The sequence below is a fragment of the Bombus terrestris genome, chromosome 9 (genome assembly GCF_910591885.1).
Source record: "Bombus terrestris chromosome 9, iyBomTerr1.2, whole genome shotgun sequence".
Classification (NCBI taxonomy): domain Eukaryota; kingdom Metazoa; phylum Arthropoda; class Insecta; order Hymenoptera; family Apidae; genus Bombus; species Bombus terrestris.
In genome coordinates this window covers 10,783,657-10,806,600 of record NC_063277.1, presented here as the reverse complement: position 1 = coordinate 10,806,600, position 22,944 = coordinate 10,783,657, and the positions used below count along the sequence as shown (strand labels likewise).

At 33.2% G+C, this 22,944-nt stretch overlaps 1 protein-coding gene across 6 annotated transcripts in view; it reads left to right on the top strand.

Moving 5' to 3' along the window:
* The window catches only part of LOC100643533 (fasciclin-1), a 376,846-nt gene that overhangs the window by 292,971 nt on the left and 60,931 nt on the right, over positions 1–22,944 (top strand). For all 6 annotated transcript variants that reach the window (XM_048408618.1, XM_048408617.1, XM_048408616.1 and 3 more), the window contains exons 4-7: positions 5,943–6,073; positions 7,904–8,000; positions 17,451–17,616; positions 19,091–19,251. In XM_048408618.1, coding sequence (XP_048264575.1) covers positions 5,943–6,073; positions 7,904–8,000; positions 17,451–17,616; positions 19,091–19,251 — 555 coding nt within the window. The remainder of the gene's footprint in view (positions 1–5,942; positions 6,074–7,903; positions 8,001–17,450; positions 17,617–19,090; positions 19,252–22,944) is intronic.

Sequence of the window (22,944 nt, the reverse complement as noted above, 5' to 3'; positions counted from 1 at the left end):
AAAATATATATATATAGTTGTTGCAATAAGCCTTAAATACACGAGTAACGCCTATTAAAACTATTACAAGTTTAAAGAATTACTCTTACAAAACTGATGGAAATTTGTAAAACCTATTGCACTCAGCAGAAGGAGTAAACCTTCCTGTGTAAAATGCTTTTTGTTTCATTTCGATCCGACTTTCCATTGTCGAGATATCGTCGTTCGAAGAGCACCGAATTTTTCAATAATTTTCTATCGCTGTCTCTCTCGCACGTTCGGACCTCTCGCTCGCACAGCGTCACTGACCAATCACAACCTAGTTAATAGTACGCTGGTTAGTGACAGACAGCGTCTGCGGTTTTTTTTACTATTTCTACTATTCAACGTACGCATTTCCTGAAAAAGATATAGGTCAGATCGCTGCAAGCTGTCATTCATAGTTTCATTGGCTTAGATACATCGCTATTAGCTTTCAAGTGCTGTATCTTCGGAACCAATTGAGATATCAACGTAAATCAAAATGCATTATTAAGGGTACTCTTTTGACTATCTTCTAGACAGATAATGCAATTAAATATTTTGTGATTGTTTTATGTGTATTATTTATAAAATATTAATGCAGTACTTGATGAAACTTGTTGGTATGTTATTTTTATTAAGTCTAAAGAAAAAAGACTTTTATAGAAAATTAGATGGCTTTACATTAGTTTTTGTATACGAAATTTTTCCACTATAAATTTCCTATTTCTCAAAGTAATAGAAGTTTCAAGACTCAATTACAGAAAATTTAAACTTAGAAATTATATCTTTTAAGAAAATGATATATTGCACATACGAATGTGATTCAATGTTTTGTATATTCCTTTATTTCAATTTTCAGATTTTCGTTGTACAGGAAATTATATTTTTGGAATATTTATTATCGGAATTACATTTCTGCTATAAATGCATGTTTGTATTTAAGATCGAAAATTACTTTCGCGATTGCCATACAATTTCATAGTGTTGAAAACAACGGATTTCGATAGAGGTAGAGATAGAGATTTGCTTGAAAAATACATATCATTACAATTTTCTTATCATACCATGATTTGCAATACAATACGATATTGCAATATCGCAATACGATATAAAACACTGATAGCTATTTCAAATTCTCGTCAAATTTCTCATCATTCACAAAAGTTAGTTCCATAAGTTGTCATTATTCTTATTTATCGATATAATATTATCACCAATTAATATTAAATTTGTTATTATTTCTCTTCTCAATCTCGTCATTAAAAGATTCACTCTCTTACGTATTCTCACTCGATAGCTTTCTGCCAATAAATACGACATCGACGCAGCTAAGTTAAAAACCTGGAAACACAGCGACACATTTCTATCGTGTCTTTAATTTCACAGCAGTTGTTTCAGGACAGAAGTATTCCTTTAACCGCGCCAAGAGAAATGGCAACGTCTCCCTGAAAGATGTACGCCCGTTGTCCCAGAAAGTTCGCCCCCAAGAAATGTCGTGTTCCAGGAACAGGTACTCGCCACACGTAACAGCCTCTGTGTAAAATTCATCCGGAGGAGAATATAACCCGTTCTGGGTGAACCAGCACAGAGAAGGATTGTCTGTCCCGAGGAATCGAATCTGAAAGTTGCCTGGTTCGGTTGTCTTCCATTCTACGAAACATATACAGGGTGTTTCTTAAACATTTCTCAGTATTTCACAAGTTCAACAAATATAAGAAAACTGGAACATCAATGTCGTACTTGCATAAGTTGAGCTTGGATTTTCTATTTGGATTATGATGAATTGAGAAAGTATCGGTTACTAAATTTATAGTTCTACATTTAATGCGCATAGTGTAACCAAAATGATGGACCTAATCGTTTAGCAGTTGAATAATAAAAATAGTAAAAAGAAAATTACCATCAATGACAATCTTTCCCTTTCGTGAACAATCGAAATTCTAATCACAGAAATTTAAATTTCCACAAATTTTCATAATTCAAGAATTCAAGCACGATTTATTTTTATTCACACGATACCTTTTCTTATTCACCTTTCATATATTCGCAGTCCGAATCACTGGATTTATAAATGAATGTTATTCTATATACAGAAACATATATAGATATGAAATCATATAAGAAATTAAAGTTTCGCTGGGACACTTTGATCTTCCCTCTCTAATGATTCGCGTCTGGCAAGCAAGATAAATGGACATCAAAGGAATACAGGAAGTTTACTCATCCTCATCGTCGTTGCAGAGAAACGAGACGATTCATTTCTAGGTAGCCACTCTGGCATACAAACACGAACGCGCATCATTGTTTTTTTCCTTGGTGGTTCCGTGACAGAATCCTTTGCAGCCGAGTCCTCATGCCGGATAAATGGAACAAGCTCTTCCACTCACTTTTTTCTATTTTCTTTGTTATCATGCAATCTCTCTGGCCTCTGTTTTTCTTTATTGAGCATCGAGAGGAACGTAGTTTTTAACATGGCTCTCTTACCAGTGAAGAAACGTTTCGACATAACACAGGTTTATAAATTGGAATCGACAGATCCTCGTTTTACTCTCGCGTTCACGATTTACTGGCTACGATGCTCGACCGCCTATACGCGTATGTTCGATGGCTTATTTCGCGTATAATTTAATGTACAACATACAAGGAAGATAATAAGTAATATTTCGGGGAATAAAGAGAAAATTTTGCTAGAATATGGTTTGTTTAATTCATTTCGAAGACAAAATCCAATGATATGTTAGGTTGAGTAACGAAGTATATATTAGCGCTTTTTTTCTTTTTTTAAAACAGTACGTCAAGCGTTATTAATAATTAAGAAGTATCTTACGTATCAAATTATTTTATAAATATATCTTTCATCGAAAAATTCACATATGTGTATTTTTATATTATTTAAAGACTTGTGTAACATTCTTCGAAATAACATACATTAATACGACCATGCATTACATAAATGATGATACAATAATGAAAGATGGAAATAATGTTTCTGTTGCTCATTAGCAAAAAGCGGGAATTTCTCAGAAAAAGTAAGATATGTCAGAAATGGATTTTATGTCGTTGAAATATCATTTGTATCTGTATGAAGCTATTATCATTATGATATACTATGGCTGTACATAATTTATAAATATGTGTCCGTATTTTATGAAAGGATTCAAGGATACCTTTTATTTAATTGTATTACTTTTTAGTTCAACATCGATAAAAAGTCGATTGTATCTTACTTACATTCCGAATTTGAGAAAACAATTTTTATTATAACAAAAACGATCTAATTATTCCTAAAGTCTCTAAAAACATGCCTAAAAGAAACGAGTTTCTTATAAAAATCATTTCAAAGCTACCCCAAAAATATCGGAAACCTATCGAGAAGAAGAAAAGAACAAAATGCATTAACTTTAGGAAGACACGATACTTTCAAATTTTCAATATTCCTCAATTTCTTTCCGAACTTTCCATACAATCCAATACATCCAATATCTAAAATAATTCACTCTGCAAAAAAGCTTCACTTCTCTAAAATCATTTCAACTTAACACTCCCGGAATCTATCATCTAGGAAGCGTATTCCATCATGGTGTACGTCGATCCAGCAAAAGGACAGAATAGCGTTGTCGAGTAGAAGAGGAATACTCTTTCCATGAGATAAAAGAATCACAGTGATCGCAGAGAAAAGCGGATAAATAGTGGGTTCGGGACGTTGGAGTCGCGAACTCTCGGATAGTAAATGGCGATGTGCCTTTTCCAATGAGGCTGGATGGCTGAGAGAAGAAGGGTAGTTGCATCCTACCGCTGCTGTACCAACGGCATCCGAGCCGACACCCATGAAATAGTTGCGTTCCTCGCCGCAGAATAAATACCCCATCCCCATTCTCCAGCTTTCCTTCGTGTCCGTTTTTCCTCTTGTTCTCACTTTATCTTCTTCTTCCATCGTTCTGTGTCCCCGTTTCCTCTGGTTGGACCGCGATGTCGTTTGTCTTACTATATCTTCGCCTCGAACACCATCAGCAACGCTGGTATCGCTTCGGCTCTCGCGACTTCACGAGATTAACTGTATACTTTCACGTTTACAAGCAAGCTGGATCTCTAGTAGCAATTTACTTCGAAACTCGTTGAACTTGTCGATTCCAACTAGCATCGCGGAAAGGACAACAATCCTTTCGTTTGTTCGCCGTTTCCTCTTTTTATGTATCGCCTGTAACGATTAGGAGTGATCCTGGACGATGGATTAATTTCGTTATTTTATAAATTGTTGCGGAGGTAACGGGACGTTGAATGATGGGAATTCTTTTTCGAAATTCGATATGTCTTCGATGGTAATGGTAACGGTGATAAGAAGTAGACGATATAGTGTCGATATGTTTGATCGAATAAAAATTGATCGAAGCTGCTGCAGTTCTTTAATTTCACATTCCAGTAATTTGAGTGAAGCAACAAAAATCAACTGGAAATCTATTTATATTTCTAAAAATTCTATGCAGATTAAAACTGTTCGATGCTTTGGACAGTTTCAATAATAAATATATCTCGCATGCAGAAGTATAGCAAACTAATATATTTGCGTCGATTCAGCCGATTTCATCCGTAATGATTTATCGTTCCTAATGGTTTCCAGATTTGCGATCGAAAATTGTATAGTTCAAATAATTTCACCGATACAGTGATAATACTACTATATTATACCAATAGAGGGTATTTAGAAATTTAATGTTATTGAACCTTTTGATGAGCACCATTTACAAATACGTATAAATTTTTTGAATTACATGTTTAGATTATGTATGATTTCATTTATATACATTTTATTCACAATACAATCTAATTTATGCATATTTTCATCTTGTGATCAGACAGGCAAACATTAAGATATTCTTTTTAAACAGGAAGAGGATATAAATTCTTATATTAAGTTTTGAAGAATTTGTTAAAATAAACTTAACCAAGTATTAATAAGAATATTCGTTACGATATCTAAAGAAATGATATCCATCTGAAAGAGAGCTAACGACTTTTAAAATAATAAATTTGTTGAAAAAGGCACTGCTTATATGATATAACATTCACAATATTCTTATTTTATCATTCGTATTTTAATTTCGCTAAGTGAATTCAAATAGACGCAAAAAAGCATCAAAATTTACTTTATGAAGGAAACAGAGTAGGACGTTCTTAATTAGACAAACTTAAAATTATCTCGCGACAATGGATTCATTTATCAATTCATTTATCCAAATGTCGTCAACGAGATTAACAGTCGGGTGAATTTTCGGAAGGATGTCTGACCTGAATATCGGTAACACGAGTAAACGATATGATGTTTCAAAGCTTTATCGGAAAATTCGTGTGTCAATCCCTGACTTACGCGAGAAAATGCGGCAGAAATTTAAACGTGGTGCCCACGCCAAATCGACTCGGTAAAAATTCGATCAATTCAACCGATATAAATTATATCAAGTCATTCGAAAGTGTACGACTCATCTTCTGATAGACATCGATAGAATGGTCATTTGAATGGAACATATTTCACTGGTATGATATCAGAATATTGCAAAATCCAAATGTATGATCGGAAATCTCTGACATTACGAAGTATGTATAATAGTTTTAACATTCTAATACGTATTAAGTTGAAAACTAATAAGTAACATTTAAAAAAAAGATCTACAATACAATGTATATGTGTAAGTTAGGTTGACTAAAAGCAGAAATTATGATTTGTATATAAATGGTATATGTAGGTGGTTTACTGATCTATTTGATATAAATGTTATGATAATAAGCGCTCTATTTTGTACGTAACATAATGTTACATAAAATTCTTTAATAAAGTAACAATTTCAGATTGAAATTATACAGAACGAAATGGAATATAAATAATATTTGTAGGCGATAAGCAATATACAGTATACATAAAATATTACTTTAATATGTTTCAGGTTTTACACATAATAAACGAAGTATTGGAGCCAGTACGCTCGAATTCCGCGGAAATGCCAATCTATAGCCCGAACGCCTTCGAATTTCTAAATCAAAGTGAAAATCTCGACTTGGGTGTTCATCGTGTTCGGTAAGCAATAATTCTTTTTGTTTTCTTCGATAACTGTTTTTCTCTTCCGAATTCTAACGGAAGTTTTTCAAGTAACAATTAACTTAAGAATTCCCTGGTAAGATATTTCCTCTGAAAATATTCATCGATCGAAGCATAACACACTTATGATTCTTCCGTAAAATCTTTTCTGAGAAAATATTTTAATATTAATAGGAAAACGCAATATACAATTATTATTCGCGTCTGTTTAAATTTTTGTTAAATATTATTTCTTGTCAAATATAAAATAGATGATTTAATTTTTAAATAAGTATAAAATACGGAATATCAAGAGTATATTCAAAACATTAATACAGAAATATAATATACTTTAAATTATTATTTATCCTTATATTCAGTTAAAAATTATTTTTAATTAAAATTACATAAATGGACGCTTCCTATAATAAAAACATAAAGATCAAATTTCATTGTTTTCATCAATTCTTATTATCGTTCTTAAAACAATGATAATCCTATTCGTTTTCTTTATTATTCAGTATCATTTATTGCTTTCTACCACTCATCGGGTGTAGTTTCTTTTCCGCGAGTGAAATACATCGACGAAGCCTGCTCACGTTCGCCAAAAGATGAAGATGCAACCAACTTTCGTAGTTGTTTCCTAAGTAACTTCGATGCTCACTTTGTCAAGTCTTTATCGATATTTAAAGTCTCGGTGCCGTGGTGCTTGCCATCTGAGTAAGTAAAACTCGAGTGAATTAGCTTCACCCTTTCTAAAGTTCTTTAAGCTTCGCTGCATTTCATTTACCGTTCGTACGCCGAACAACGTTTCCGCTTGTTCTTGCAACGTAAAGCAGAGCCCAACTTTTTCCATATATACCTGCGCGAAAAACTTTGTTAATAAATCATTTCGAAAGGATTCATCACCTCTCGCGCGTAAATTTTCACATTTTAATTCAATCCCCTTTAATTTCACCTACGAATTCAACGCAATTAAGGACACAATGCATTCCTGTGTTCAGCTTCAGTCGATAAGAGATTATCGAGCGCCATGAATTTATAAATGATTTTATTCATTGAAAATGTATTGAACGGTCTAGCGGAATATAAAACGAATAACGAAGAGTCAATTCGAAACGCAATTACGTTTATGGTATATATAAAAAGATTTTTATATAACAACAAGCGCAACATTTAGAATTATATTTATAAATCTTTAATAATTATGATGTTAAAGTTTTACAAATGAAACTATACGAAATGGCTTATTTTAGCTTTAACACGATTCCTCTGTAAAATTATGTCAAATAAGGAAGAGAAATCCTCTATACATTTTATCTTATCATGCCATTCTTAGTTTCGCTTAATTTCTAACATGTTCTATAAAAATGAAAATACAATTACTTGCTCTATGGATTTTACCTGAAACGACAATCTTATTACATCTATAGACCTTTATGTTTATTTGCTTTCAGTATTTTTCTCAAGTGGGGAATAAAATAATTGTCAAGTAATTTTTATTTATTTCCTACTATGGTTTTCATGAAGAATAAAATTAATTTTTCCACAATTTTATCTGCGATCATCATCTTGTTACGTGTATGAACCTTTATTGTTATTCCTTTTTTTTCAATTTCTCCCAAAATAGCTGTTATGTTACATAACAATTTACTTTACTTTAATTAATTTCTTACTATTTCCTTCAAATAGAAAAGTAGTGTCATTTTTTCTATAAACGTTATAACCTTCACTTTCATAAAACAATAAATCTTGTTTCGTTTGCATAAAAAAAACACGAAGAAAAAATAGTAGAACTATATTCAATTAACGAGCCCGACTTTCTTGCAGCATCTTCCGAAAGCGGATCTTGACGGAGAAGAAGGAGGAAGTCTTCAAGGCGGACGGACGTTACACCTTTCTTATCCCCGTTGAGGAGGGTTTCCGGGTAAGCTGCTTAGCAACCTTCCCATATCGATCATCCCGAAAGGACCTTAATATCCTCTGTTGCGAAACCTTTGAAAGGATTCAGTACATACCAACTGGTTCTACTCGTCTCCGGAAGTGACAGATTCTGATCGATTACATTCCCGATGAAGCGGAAATCCATACAAAACTAATTCAGTTACCATTACAAAAATTTCTGCGCGACTATCGATTTCAATAGCCGTTTGCTGCTGAGAACTGGCATTAAAATAAAACAGCAGAGTACATTTTGCGTTTATTTCGAATTCTCGAACAGATCCCAATCTGTCACGTATCAAATGATCTCTGAATAGATTCTTTTCTTTCTTAATTAATCTAAAAATCAATCGACAATTTAATTAATCGATTAACAATTGAAAAATAGCGTCGTTTTTATATTTGTTTAGGTATATTGTTTGGAGTTATTAATTGAACGAAATGAAAGAAAAAGATTTTTGTATATATACGAGAATTTACAAATATCAATAAACGATGAACGAAATATTTCATCCGGATTTTATTGAAAATCAAATTCGGACTTAAAAAAGTTTCCATTGTAACAGAAATTTCTCTCTATGGATCAAAACGTTACAAACTTCTACCTTTGTTAAATCCATAAGTAAATTACATCGCACACAATTCTCTATCAGTTTAACACTTTTAGAATTTGAACTATACAATATTTTATTCAAACTTCATCGAGGATTATATACGTATTAGCAATTTCTCTCTATAAACCAAAACATTACAAGCTTCTCTAGTTACTAAGATCTAAATGAATTAGACGATCCGAGATCAGACACAATAGAAATGACTTATCTTGTTATTTCAAAACATACCTTTATCCGAGAAATACGTCAGTGAAACAGAAATGTCTCTCCATAAACCAAACCCGTACAAACTCCTGTTCAATTGAAGTGTAAGTGAATTAGAGCGTTCATGATCAGACACAATACTCTACCGTTCTAATACTCCTACTCAAGCATATCTAGCAATAAATGAACAAGGTTCATAGCGTTCAATACAATTTTTCTTTATTTCCACGAACTCTTATCGGAAAATTTTCCTGAGAAAAGAACAGCAGATCGACTGAAGCAGAAAATTACCGGTTGCTAAGTGGGCGGTCAATTAAATTTGATCGCGGAGCGTTCCTCTTATCCCTAGGAAAATCTACGAGGAAAGGTGAAACGTTAAACGAGAGCGTCAAGATTACAAAAAAATCGATGGCGCGCCGCGAACAAGTCCGTTGAATTATAATAGGCAAAGTTAATAACACAAGGGTAACCAACAACAATGCAACGAGCAGATACGATCGGTAATTTGCCAGCTCCGGTTTTTCGTAATTCCGCGATTAAAGTCGCGTGCGTTCGATCAATTTCTACGGGTCACGCAATCAATCTTCGGGTGTGAAATCTAGAACAGAGTTTTCTGTAACTTGCTGTAGCTCCGCGTAACGATCAGGAGAATGGCGTATAACGTGTAAAAAATTTTGAGCGTCGAAAGATATCTCTTGAATAAGGAAATGGAAACTTGGAAGTAAGTTCGGGTTATTTCCGAAAGTTCCTTCCAGAACGAGGTTAAAGGAACTATAGGACTGAGGAGTCGATTTTCAGAAACCATATATGCACCTCGTTTTCTCGTTTCGTTGATTCTCGTTCAACTTTTCTTCTGTTCTTGCGGCAAATGCGTTGGATATTCGAGTTTGTTAAGAGATTCAGTGTTATAGGAGTGTGTTATATAATGTCGGTGCGGAATTTTTGTAGGTTGTTTCATAAGCAGACCCTTTTCCGAGTGCTAATTTATAGTAATTTGAAAGAAATATTATAATTCGTGGCATATTTAAGAAAATACTTATGTATGATAAATTTTTTAGAAAAATGACACATTTAAGAATTCGTCAGTTTTGAAAATGGACTCTACAAATGAATTATTTGCATTATTTTATCTAATAAAATTGTACTGTCTGATAAGAAGAATTTCATAATTTACGAAAACTATTTTACCCCCTTTCTGTTTGCTAATAAAGGACATAAGCATAAACAATATCTTATTAAAGCGGCTTAAAACCACAGGAATAAACTTTGGACTAAATTATAAAAATATTCAAACTGATTTTCTGAAAATGTCAGGTTTTTTAGATTTTCAATCATTCAAGCAATCAGCAATATATTGAATTATCTTTCTTTCGAATATTTTCCTTTAGAGCGATTAAAATAATTTTTACATCCCTCGTTAACGTGCCACCACGGGATGGTTTATCATTATTCAAACAACCTTCGCAAACACATAAAAATCCAAAATCGCAACATACTAAATAATAAAATCCTGCAACAAACATCCCGATATATGTTCCAATAAAATCGAATAATTTTTCCCGGATGTAAAAATCCGAAAAATCAGCAGCTAAAATTGAAACAAACAGATTCCACCATCGGCGATCAGCGTTCCCGAAAATCAATAAATGCAGCAAAAAAGAATGGGTACATATTCTGTGATGGTAAAGCGGGAATTACTACATGGAAATCGTGCTGCGCTTCCCCAAAAATTTCCAACAACGTGTGTTCGGTAGCGTTCACGATATCGGATACGTATTCGTAGCTTGATTGCACAATGTACATCAGCTTTTGGCTATGTGTAGGTGTGTGATCTCGATATAAAGGAAAGGAGAGGGCGTGTAGGAATCAAGTTTCGGCCCTCAAAAGCCTCGTTCCGTTCACGGAGAGCGATCAGGCCGTATCGAAAAGCACTCGACGCGACACGTCGTCGACGCAGCTTTTCCAATCGAACGACGTCGATGCTTCGATGTGAACGAAAGGAGCCATAGCTTCCTTTGCTGCAGTTTGGAACATGGGATCGTCGATACGATCGTTACCAATCGAAGAGACTGCAGAAGGAAGCTTCTTCCTTAAGAAGGAGAAGGTTGAATTAATAATGGCGAGCGTTGAATGGTCCTCGTGTTTTTGGAAAACGAATTCTTCACCTTCGACGAATGTTTGGGAAATCGAAGAAAAGACAGTTGCTTTGAAAACGTAAAAGTGTTTGAGAAAGGTTCAGGGGAAAGGATAAGATTAATGGAAAGTTTCACTGCCGGCGGAAGTGATAATTATAAAATATGAAACTAATATAATTCATGATCATTGAATTTAGATTTTTATATATTTGTGAGCAAAGAAACAAAAATTAGAACAAAATATAGGTACGCATAATTATAAAATAACCTTGCAATTTTCAATTTTTATATGTTAATATGATAAGCAATGAGGATTTTTTAATTGAACCACGTCGACGTTTTAATGCAGAGGACGTAAGGAACCGCTACTTTCTTCGATCGAATGTAGGATCATCAACGCAGCCATTACCAACCAAAGAATACGGAAAGAAAGAGAGGTTGAATTAATAACAGAGAAACGTGAACACTTGGTCGAATGGTCCTCGTGCTTTTAGAAAACGAATCTCCGCCAGAAAATGTCCGCTAAGTAATCGATGAGAAAACATTCTGCGTGAGAACGAGAAAGTATCTGAGAAACGTTTAACAGAAAGAAGAAGTTTAATGTACTTTTGCTGGGAATGGAAATAATTAAATTTTTCCACATTCTGACAGATATATCATTGCAACACGGTAAACAGGATCATAAGTTTGTTGACAACTTCACTCGCAACTTCTCGGAACTTTCTACAGTCCTTTTAATTCTTTCTAACGACTACAGGCTAAGTACGAGCTACGAGTTTATGTTAAATCATAAATATCACTATTACAGTCTTTTTAAAAATACGTTTCTAAAGGAGAAAGTTTTCATTGTTTCACATAACCGAGTATAATTAATAATTATCTACTTCAAACTTTCTATTACAAACTGATTTTTTGAAAAAATTTGTTTTTGTCAGTTATGTTACTATTCTAACAAATTTCTAAAAAAAAGATTAAATAAATGATCCCAATTCATGCAACGCATGAACACATTTCCAGATATCCACAACTTTTATCTATTATATGTTCTACGCGTACTTCTCTGTTGTTCTTGTAAAAATCTACAGGAAAAGCAAACTATGGGGCGGACAGATAAAGAAAGAAAGAACTTTATTTCTTAAGGTAGCGGTGCGAGCAATTTTCTCTCGTGCGGGCGACGGGGCACGAGAAAAACAGAAGGAACGAAATCGTTTCGTCGGTAGCTGCGTTGCGTGATTACATCTTACATGATATCGTGAATAATTCTGCGAAACTCTGAGGCACGTACAGCTTTGCTGGCTGCATCCAGAATTAGCTGAAACGGAAGAAGAATCCGCGTAGTGAGTGGTAGAAATAAAGTCTTGGAACGATTCTAGGAAATACCGAAGAAGCACGAACAACCTTCCGAACCTTAAAAAGAAGGAAAGAAAGATAGAAGAATTTTCGTAGAATGATGAACGTTCGACGTTTGCAATAATTATTAACTTATTAAAGACCAACGTCACAGTAACGCGACATCTTATTTTCAAACTTTTTAAATTTCAAGTTTTCACATTTCCAAGTAGTCAGATTTCTACATCTTAACATTTCTGGATATTTCGCGAGGATCTATTTGGTTACTTTCGAACAAAAATTATTTGCTAAAAATGTAGAGTTTGCACAACAATAGACATTAAGAAACAATGGAAAAATATTATGTTTATAATTTTCCACCCTTAATCTTTGAAATTACACATTTAACACAGAACTGTATCATCTTCAATCGTAGCGATTTTGAAATACTGCGATATATATATTCTCAACGTTATTTAATAAAGTAGAAAATTACTAAATTAGATATTCACTATCTGTGATTTCATCGTGAAACGAAAGAACGAACAACGTGGCGAGATTTCATACGAAGGTGATTTTGCACCGCAACTTGGAGAATTCCATTGCTTCGGGTTATATCTTGAAAAACTGGATGTAAAGTAGAAAGGAAAAAGAACAAAGGAGATAGAGAAAAGAATCCGAGAGTGGAACGAAAAGCAAGTTGACGAGTGAACAGCTTGAAAGTGGCTTTGATTGTGGTTCTCGAGCGCGCTTTTGTATCTCAGTGAAAGAAATCCGAACAGGGGTGAGGAGAATTATTTTTCTTTATTAAGAATATTTATAGCTGATAGTTGTTACTTAACTTGTAATATTTTCACTCCATCGCGTGAAACATGAAATAATCGAAATGTATGTATTACATATCGAAATGGTTGCTATTTAATGCAAGTAAACTATATCTAAATTTCGTAAAATATTGGTATATAAAAGTTTCGTCTTTCGTGCCTCATGAGCAAAGCTATAAATCTCCATCAGATTAAGATAAATAGTAAACTAAAATAAACTCCCATTTACGTGATTTCAAAGACAGATTTAAATATTCTTGAATATGTAATCTAAAGTTTAAAATGTTTTATCTTGCAGCTTTGACCGCTTTCGCGCATTAAAAATTATCCATTTTTCTCATTGTCCTGTGAATTACGTTGCACGTAAACATTTTAGTACGCTCGTTATTGGTGAATTAACTTTCGTTGAAACTTTTACGGTATCTTTTTATGAGATTTGTTGCTTTTACTATCCGAATAAATATCTTGCAATGCTTAAAGTTTAAACGATGGATGTATACGAGTTTGCTACGAGCGACTATGGTCGCCTGGTACACAACGCTTGCATTTTCTGAGATTGTTTCTACGAAAAGCAATAAAAAACAAGCGAATCACGTACATAACAACATTGCATCCGTAATATTGACCTTTTTATGTGTTCTCCCTCTGAATGTCACATATAATTTTATTACTTAAAAATTTTATTGTCAAGATATTGGTATGATCCATTTTGTTGACAAGAAATGATAGAATGGTTTTAAAAAAGCTACGTATAAGAAAAATTATTTTGCAATAATATCGTCCATTTATATCGTAATTGGTTCATTTATATAATATAGGTACATTCTCTCCATTACTAATGGTTTTCAAACAATACATAAGCCAATTTTCTACTCGTGGCAAAATCTTGTAAAGCGTATAATAACGTTATTAGATAAAATAACTAGAATACCTATAAAAAGTAATTGTACTACATACACTTACTTTGCATAAAGTTTTTTCCATCGAGCTCTACATTTCATTTTCACAGTATCAAATTATTGTAGCCATATGAAAGTGCTACTAAATAATACGAAATTTAATATACTTGCTTGGTAATATAATAAATACAATGATATACAAATAATTTTTGTAGCCAATGTACGCTTCCATATTGAAAAAAATAATTCGTTTTGACAATCAATCTTTGCTGATATTTTAAAATGGACAATTTCTAAAATATATTAGCCTCATAACCGTCAACGAAGTCACGCCTGATACGAAACAAAGAAACTTCAAAGAAGAATCGCGCAAACATCAAACGACACACTCTAAAAATCATCCCTTACCTACCACTCTCCGACTTCGAAAACTCGTATACTCCGACTCATCCTTCTTCGCATTCTAGAACGCCCCTTAAGTGGAGGGACGCGCGTTAACGAGCTGCCTGCAGCCACCCTCGAAATCTCGATCGTGGAAAACAGAGTGACACGTTTTGTCCTTGTCACGTAAGGAACAACATGATCGTAACAAGATAGTCAGCATTTAATACGACTCTGACGGGCCGTATAACGTAGCCGTGCCTTATCACGAATCGGAAATCAATCACTCATAGCGACCTCATCCTTTACACTCGAATGACCTTTTATACGCGCGCAATCGATAATGAGGGACGTGTATAATCATCGGTCCGGTGACTCGATGCTTTATTTTCGCGTCCTTACTCGGCTCGTTGCCCCACGTTATCCCTCGAATAGGTACACGTACAGTAGCTCATGAAAGTATTTCAATATTTACCATGGAACACTATTGTGCGTATGTTGTGCGTGTTGTGTAAAACATTTCGAAATTTTATTAACACTAACGAGACACGATCGTCATGGTAAAACTCGAAAGCAATCTGAAAATTATGTAAACAAAGTTACAAGATATTTACTACAAGCATACCTACTCAATAGAAAATTGGTGTATTAGAACAGACGTTTTAAGGATATATGTAGCGAGTGTTAGAAACGACAGCACTGAATATTTAGGATTATTGATATAATGGATAATTAACTGTTTCAGTACTCTCCGTGATCTTCGCGGAATATATTCTTGTGCTAAATATTTTGTAGCTTCCATGTGTATTTTTAGATTTGTTTGAAACTTTATCGACATGATCGTAATTAGATTTTCATGTATTTATAAAAAATTTGATAGTGCAGAATTTCATAATATGCACGTAATATGAAATATGCAGAACATAATGCTTTCTATAATACTTGGCAGATAAAATAATTTTCTACTGAATTTGAATAAAAATCCGCGGTCTAGTCATGATAATTTAGTCTTGTTGCAGTGTTTATGAAATTTTCGAATATTTCGTGTAACGTACACAATATATACGGAAAAGAGGTCCACAAGCTTTTCAATACTTTTGCGAGCAACTGTAACAATGCCGCACCCTTGTGCGTCTTTGACGTCGTCGTTGTTCGCCTCCGCGGTTTTACGCGATTACACCGCATTAAGGGCCGTTTACATGGACCCTGTGAACTAGAGCCAGCCAGAATCCCTGTGGGACAGACGCCGCCAGAGACGAAACCAAGGGAGGGACAGGGGTTGAAATGTTTCAGCATGAAAGTGCAAGTAATTAATGAGACGCAATGTCTTATCGACCGGTTAATTAAATGTTTTCGCTGCTTTTAGGGGAAGTAGTGAGAATTCTTGGGTATTGTCTTGTGATGCTAACATGCTGCATTATCTTGTTAGGCCATGATTTCATCATGGCTGAGGTACGTTCGAAGCTAATGAATTTTCGGATGCTAGAAAACTTGTAATGATATAATTAAAAATTACTTCTAGCAAAGAGTGGTGGAAATAATTTCAACTATTTATGAAGTATAAATAGAGATCATATTGTGTTAGGTAATTTACTATACATGATATATTTTTGTGACAATGGTAATGGAATTTTATTTTCTCGAAAAAATTAATCGTTCGAAGATAGTATATCTACAGTCGTTCTATAATCTTTACAGTGTAAACTTGAAAAGCGAATGGATAATTTTTCGTTACCTTTACCCGACCATTTTATCTTTTAGTAATAATTTAATCAATTAACTTTACTTTCTACGGTATACTAACACTAATTATGGCAATACTGTATCAATATGATAAAATAATATTTATGTATTAATATAGTGAAATAATTTATATTTGAATTAACATTTAATCATATCAACATTGATGAAACATTAACAGGAGCATAATTAAATTCATGTTAATTACAAGTTAGACGAAAACGCAGTTAGAACAAAGTGCGCGTTCAATTCAAAGCTCCTGCCTTATCCCAAATTTCGTTAATCGTGAATTCATATGGGACAGGACTTGTATACGTGGCAATTTGTATCATCGAGGATCCTGTCAATCAAGAACCGGTGCAATCAGAGAATCGAGCAGTGCAGAGTCTGCACTAGGAGGCAGCTCGTACAATCAGAAAGCTGAATAATTTGGAACATGCGCAATCGAAAATCCGAGTAACCGAAAACCTTTCCAATTCAATACGTTTTCACGACGAATTTGAAAAGTCGGGAAATCTACACGTTTCGGGAAATTGAGCAGTGCAAAACATGTTCAATCGGAAATCCGATCAATAGGTAGTCAAAATTTATGTAACTCGAACAGTTTCGAGGGACACTTTTGAACGTAAATATGTATATTTAATTGTGGGATGGTTCAGTTGAAAATTGATATATATATATATATATATATATATATATATATATATATATTTGGTTATATATATATAACCAAAAATTCATCGAGCCTCGATATTGAGAATTGATGCGTAGAATTTGTTGTGATCGAATAATCATGCATGTAGTTCGCTCTTTGACAGTAGAACAATTTCATGTAAAGAATAGGGAAGATTCTGAATGATTTACTACACATATGAAAATAGGAATTTTTCCAAGGAATAGTTGATTTCTAAACAAAATTCAAATTTCATTTATGGGTTATGCGATCTGAATTTAATTGTTAAAATAATCCCGATTATTTTCTATAACTGGTCCATTTCCTGAGCAAATGAAAAATAAAACATGAGATACAACTCGCTTTAAAAAAAATATTCGCGCTTCAGTTTTAAATAAAATTTATTTATAATCTAAAATAGAATTTCTATACATTTTTTACTAATTAGAATTTTATTTGTGTAATATAAAATTTATTAAAAATTCATGATATCAAATCTATTTAAAGTTCATGATGTAAAATTTATTAAAAATTTTATATTATAATCAAATGTTTATGGAGAGAGATTTATAGAACACGTTCAAAAAAGTTGTAGCATTATTCTTTTTTTCCATAAACTCCTTTTGTTCTTTCACAGCCGACGCCCAGGCCGGAGAAGGTTGACCGCGTGGTAATTGATGGTCACGTGATACCCAACAACGTCCTCTTCACAACACCGACACCTCATAATGTACCTTATGAAACCCTTGCGTTCACTGACAACGTCAAGGTCACCGTTAGCTTCCTCAAGGAACACGATAAAGGTAGGTGATCACATTTTATAGGAAATTCGATAAACTTACAACGAACCATGGTATTAGTAAAATTAATAAAATGCGTATTAAAATTTAAGTAGAGGAGGAAAGTTTTAAACGACGTTTTCATCCATTTTAGAGGACACAGTGAAGGCATTAGTGATGTAAATGAAGACTGATGTGGAAAGGCAATTTGCTGAAATTAAATTATATAAACTCTTCACAGCACGTTTCCATTTATCTTCTTAACGAATACTAAAACTCCAATAACTGCTATCTTTGCCGCTTAAAAAGAGTCTAGTATATGGGGTATCTCATTTAAAAGTTACACATGAAATTTATTATTTGAGACGATCATAAAAAGATTTATTATAAACTGCAACATCCCATAATAATATAAAAAACAAACATTTATGTGCGGAAAATATTAGTGATGTTAGAGGAATCTTCAAGACGATCTCGAGAGAAATCTTTTTATCGTTAAATGTACTTTTTAAACGTCATAAAATAACATATTGTTCAATCATAAGAGCATCAAATAGATGAAATAATTTAAGTGTTGAATTTAAGTGAGACACTCTATATATTAGGAAGTTTTGCTGCCACTTAATGTCCTTAAATTATCCTCACTGCCATTAAGTTAAACTATGTTATATATAGAAGGAATATTTGATTTTAGCTTAAATTTTGATAAATTGAGTTAAAAGTTTTCAGAGATATAATGATATCTGACTGAGTATACTCTGAAAGTAAATTTGAGAGCTGCGACTATCTTTTAAAGTTTCGTGACACGGACCTTTATATCATATTATTGTCCGTCAGAAGCTATAAAATATTTGTTTGAAAAACTTTTTCCCTATCTCCGGTAGTGCCTAGGATAACATCAGAGGATCGTAACTTTGGATAGTAGTTTTATCCCCTAAACTTGAATTACAGCGGTTAAAAAATACGTGTCTTTCTATTTTTTTTTTTTTTTATTTTATTTTATTTTATTTTATTGCTTTATGAATGTCTCAAGTTTTATGAAAACTATGCATTAGAAGTTAACGTCTAGTAATTATTACCGATTGCATCATTAACTAATAATTACTGTCTTATTAACCAGAAATTATCACTGATTTCTAGGTGTGTAAATATCAAATACCTATAATATAAACTTATAATATATGTAAACAATAATAATAAATCCCAATTTTACTAAATATTACTAATTATCAATTTTTCATCGTAATTCAAAATAATTGAATTCTCTTTTCAAATCACCATCTATTGAATGATAAGCAAATACATAATAAGAAAAACATCACGATATAACCAAAAATGATTTTAATCGGACATAAAATCAGTTCGTGAATTATTTACCAAAGAATTAATCTTGACGGTCGTTTCATTTCGTAATCGATTCCACAGCAGCGTTACCTAGTCGTACTTCGTGCAAGCATAATGTATCGTTCGGTTTAATAATTGTTAATATTATTTTCAGTTTACGTGCAATCGAATACCATAGTTGGCGACGTGAGACATCCAACAGGAGTCGTGTTAGCAGAAATAATTAAACCGAACATTCCAGTACGCAACGGTGTAGTCCACTTGATTCAACGACCTCTTATGGTCGTCGATACCACGGTGAAGGACTTCCTCGAGGTCAGTGCTTGATCCATCTTCTGTTATTTATTCTACGTACTACCTTGTCTTTTTCTTTTTTTTTTTTTCTTTTTTTTCATTAGTGGTAGATACATAAAGCGGTAATCGACCTTTTATCGAGGATCGAAACGACTGTGTCAATCGTACGACGATAACGTGTCTTACTACCGCATCATCATCATCTATTCATCTCGTCCCATTGTCTGCCGCAAATAATGACACTCCTGAATATGAATTTGTCTAACGTCTCGTCGCGCAAATTAAGCGGAATCGGTGCAGGAACAAGCTCGAAAGGTGATCTTTTATTTCACACATTCGTCTGAACCAAATCGAAATGCACGATTTTAGACCATTTGTCTGCGAAATTGAAATAAATCGATTCTCTGGTAATACTTGTTAATAAGAAGTTGAACTATTTTTACAGGCAATGTTTTCTTCAAAAGATTAATTCTTCGTTCCAATGGAATGTATTAAATTATAGAATTTTGTTTTAAAATGCTTCAGGAATGTAGAGAACTCTCAATTGTTCGTGATAATAATGCGAATTTTATTAAAGCTATTTATTAATTTATACTTTCGCTGCGCGTAATACAATTTTATGAAGCGAAGCTGTTGATTCATTCATTTAGTATATAGGAAGTTATTTTAATTTGATTCAGAGAGATGATAAACATAGTATACTTTCTGTGGTTATCGTATAATTATGCAAAGTGAAACTCTGTGTTGATCATTCTTTCAATGGGCGAGTATTTTAATGAATGTTATATATATCTAGATATTTCCAAAATTTATCACATCGTCGTATTATCACAAATTGCAAATGAGATTATATAAAATCATAAAGATTGGTACAACATATCATTATGAATTTCTTTCGTTTATTTTCGACTCTATCAATTTTATAATAGAATCTTCTTTATCAATCATTAACTCATTAAGGATCAGCATCACGTTAACGCGACATATTAGTAATTTTTATTTCCAACATTTTCCATTGATTTCCTCTTAATAAATTCATATTATTGTATTCTATCGAACCTATATAGTGATTATGAAAAAGAATTCCAAGAATATGTTTCATACTATTCTACTATTTCTTCTTACACGCTATAATTTTATGAAACTTGAAGAAACTGAAGTGTTTCGCATCAACGTGATAAACTGTGTCTTTTTTTCCAAAAAATCAGAGTCCTTCTTTTTATTTAATACACTTTTTATATTTTGATAATATTTAACATTGCGATCTACCACCTTTAAAACATTATTTCACTGCTTGATCCTTGATGGATTTAAGAGCTTTTTTTCTGTTGAATCAGGTATAAGATTAGAACATAAAAATTCGAAGAAAACAATTTTCTAAATTCTCTAAAACAATTTAAAAAATTTTCTAAATCTTAGAAATGATAAAGTATTAACCTCTGCATATTCGAATCAAAGAAAAGATATTTATTTTTCAACTCTGTCTCGAAATTGCAAACGTAGAAGTTGTTTAAGGTGCTAGTTTATAAGTGACTCGCAATGTATTTACCGCATTGTGCCTTCAGAGCCTGGTAGACTGGCGAAAGAATGACGGTGAGTTTCCCTATTGTCGTGAACGTTATTTCGCGAGTTCCTTTTGATATCTGTATGAAAGCTCTCTGGAACTACCTCTGGTCGAAACGTTGGTATTCTTCGTTCCCCTCTTTTTCGCGTTTCAAAAGCCTTCGATCTCAATGGATTCGGCTTTGTTCGAGACAGCCTGCGGCGTTCTGGTCGTGTTGAGACGTTAAAAGTTTAATCACCTATCAATAATTTAGATTTCTCGACGATACGATTCATCTCATTCAAACGTGTATCGATACGACCAGTGTTATGGAATATTATAGAGAATCAGCTCTTTGGAGACAAGATATAAACTTAACGATGCGATTGAAATTTTAATAGTCGTGCAGAAATCTTTTATATACTTGAATCGTGTTATGATGATACTATTTTTCAATTATAGCTTTGCAAACAGTCGGATCTTATAATATTATCTTAATACGTACAATAATTCGATTATTGTAATTTACTGATTGATGTGAATTATATAATTTATAATTTATGATGAAATAAATTGAACCATGTAGGATTTCTTGCAAATTTATATTTTCCATTTGAATAGTTAGTTGTACCATAATAAAAAATGTTATTAGATCGAAGTTATACAAATGATTAATTTTAGTGAGTATAGTCACAATATCGAATCATAAGACTTCATCTTTTTATTTACTTAATCAATGTGACGAACTTGTTACGATATCTAAAATCATAGTAGTTGTATGTACATACATATAGATAGCACAACTTTCTCTGGATGACTAAGTGTAATAGATATTATTTTGACTCGTTAATTGAATTAAAGTATCTACGAATAAAAGATTAAAGAATATAACATTTTAATGTGATCAGCCAGGTTCTTCGTGGAGGAAAATAAATATCGATCGATAATGGTAGAATGAACGGGTTAAATCCCCATTAACAAGAATTCCCATGACAAATACAGGGGAGGCAGACCTGGATTTCAGAGTAACAGTCCATCAAATTTCGCGCAATAACGATTACCCCATTCGGTTTGAGTGATGTGGCTTTCGTGGCTATGTAACATGTGTCAAAATATATGTACACAACCGTCGCAACTGGCAGTGATTACACGTTCGCGTTGTATTACATCGTATCTATAGAGCCAAGCGAGATCCTTTGACATTGCACTGTGCCCTGTGCATCGTGCGCCACGCGCCATATCACGTTCAGAGTGTACGAACGCATCGGGACCACGAATACTAATGCTCCTCTAATGCATCACGCAGTTAGAATTCACAATAAATGTCACCGCGAAAATGAAATAACTTCTAGGGTCGATCTTAATCCTCCTACGATCTTGGTAACTTTCTGGCCTAATTAACAGACAACGAATATTTATGCAAATTTAAATTTCTATGGAAACAATCAGAGAAGTAAAACCCGAACAGAATATCGTTTCGCGCATATTTAAAATCATCAGTTGCAGATTTCAAATCGTAATGTTCCATAAATTACCATTTCGCTCTCTCTTTTCTGTTGAATTTTGTAATTTATGATTAGAACGTGGTGAAAAGTTTCTGTTTCACTATGAGATATCGTCAATTATATATATGTAACGTTCACGTAAAATTAAAAATTGCATTATGCTAGGGTATAAACGTTCCGTAATTTTTCGCTTAAAGTTCTATTACATTATTTATAAATGAAATTTCAATTGATCCAATAAATTTTCTCACTACTTTCGTAGCCGTAATATCAAACCCTTTACGTGACATTTTAAATTACAATGTTATTTGCGTTTGGAAACTTTGTTATGATTTTTGTCGTGTGCCGCTGCGACAAGTTTGTGTACCTAGCTGTTGGAGTAGCTTGAGAAGAACTCTTCGAGCCAGGTCGAAGAAGAATTAGCTTAACCTATTTCAAGATAAATTCGGTTACGGTATTTTTACCTACCTAGATTAAGGTAAGGAAAAAAGTAAATTCCAAACTGAATCTGATTGAATACTAAAATTTACCGAATCTTCTGTTACATAAAGATGAAACCATCTATAAATAATAGAAAAGTGTAGAAAACTGGGCCAAAGTACATCTCTCAATATCAAAATCAAGGAACAGTACACGACTTCAAAAGTTACATAAATCAACCATTTC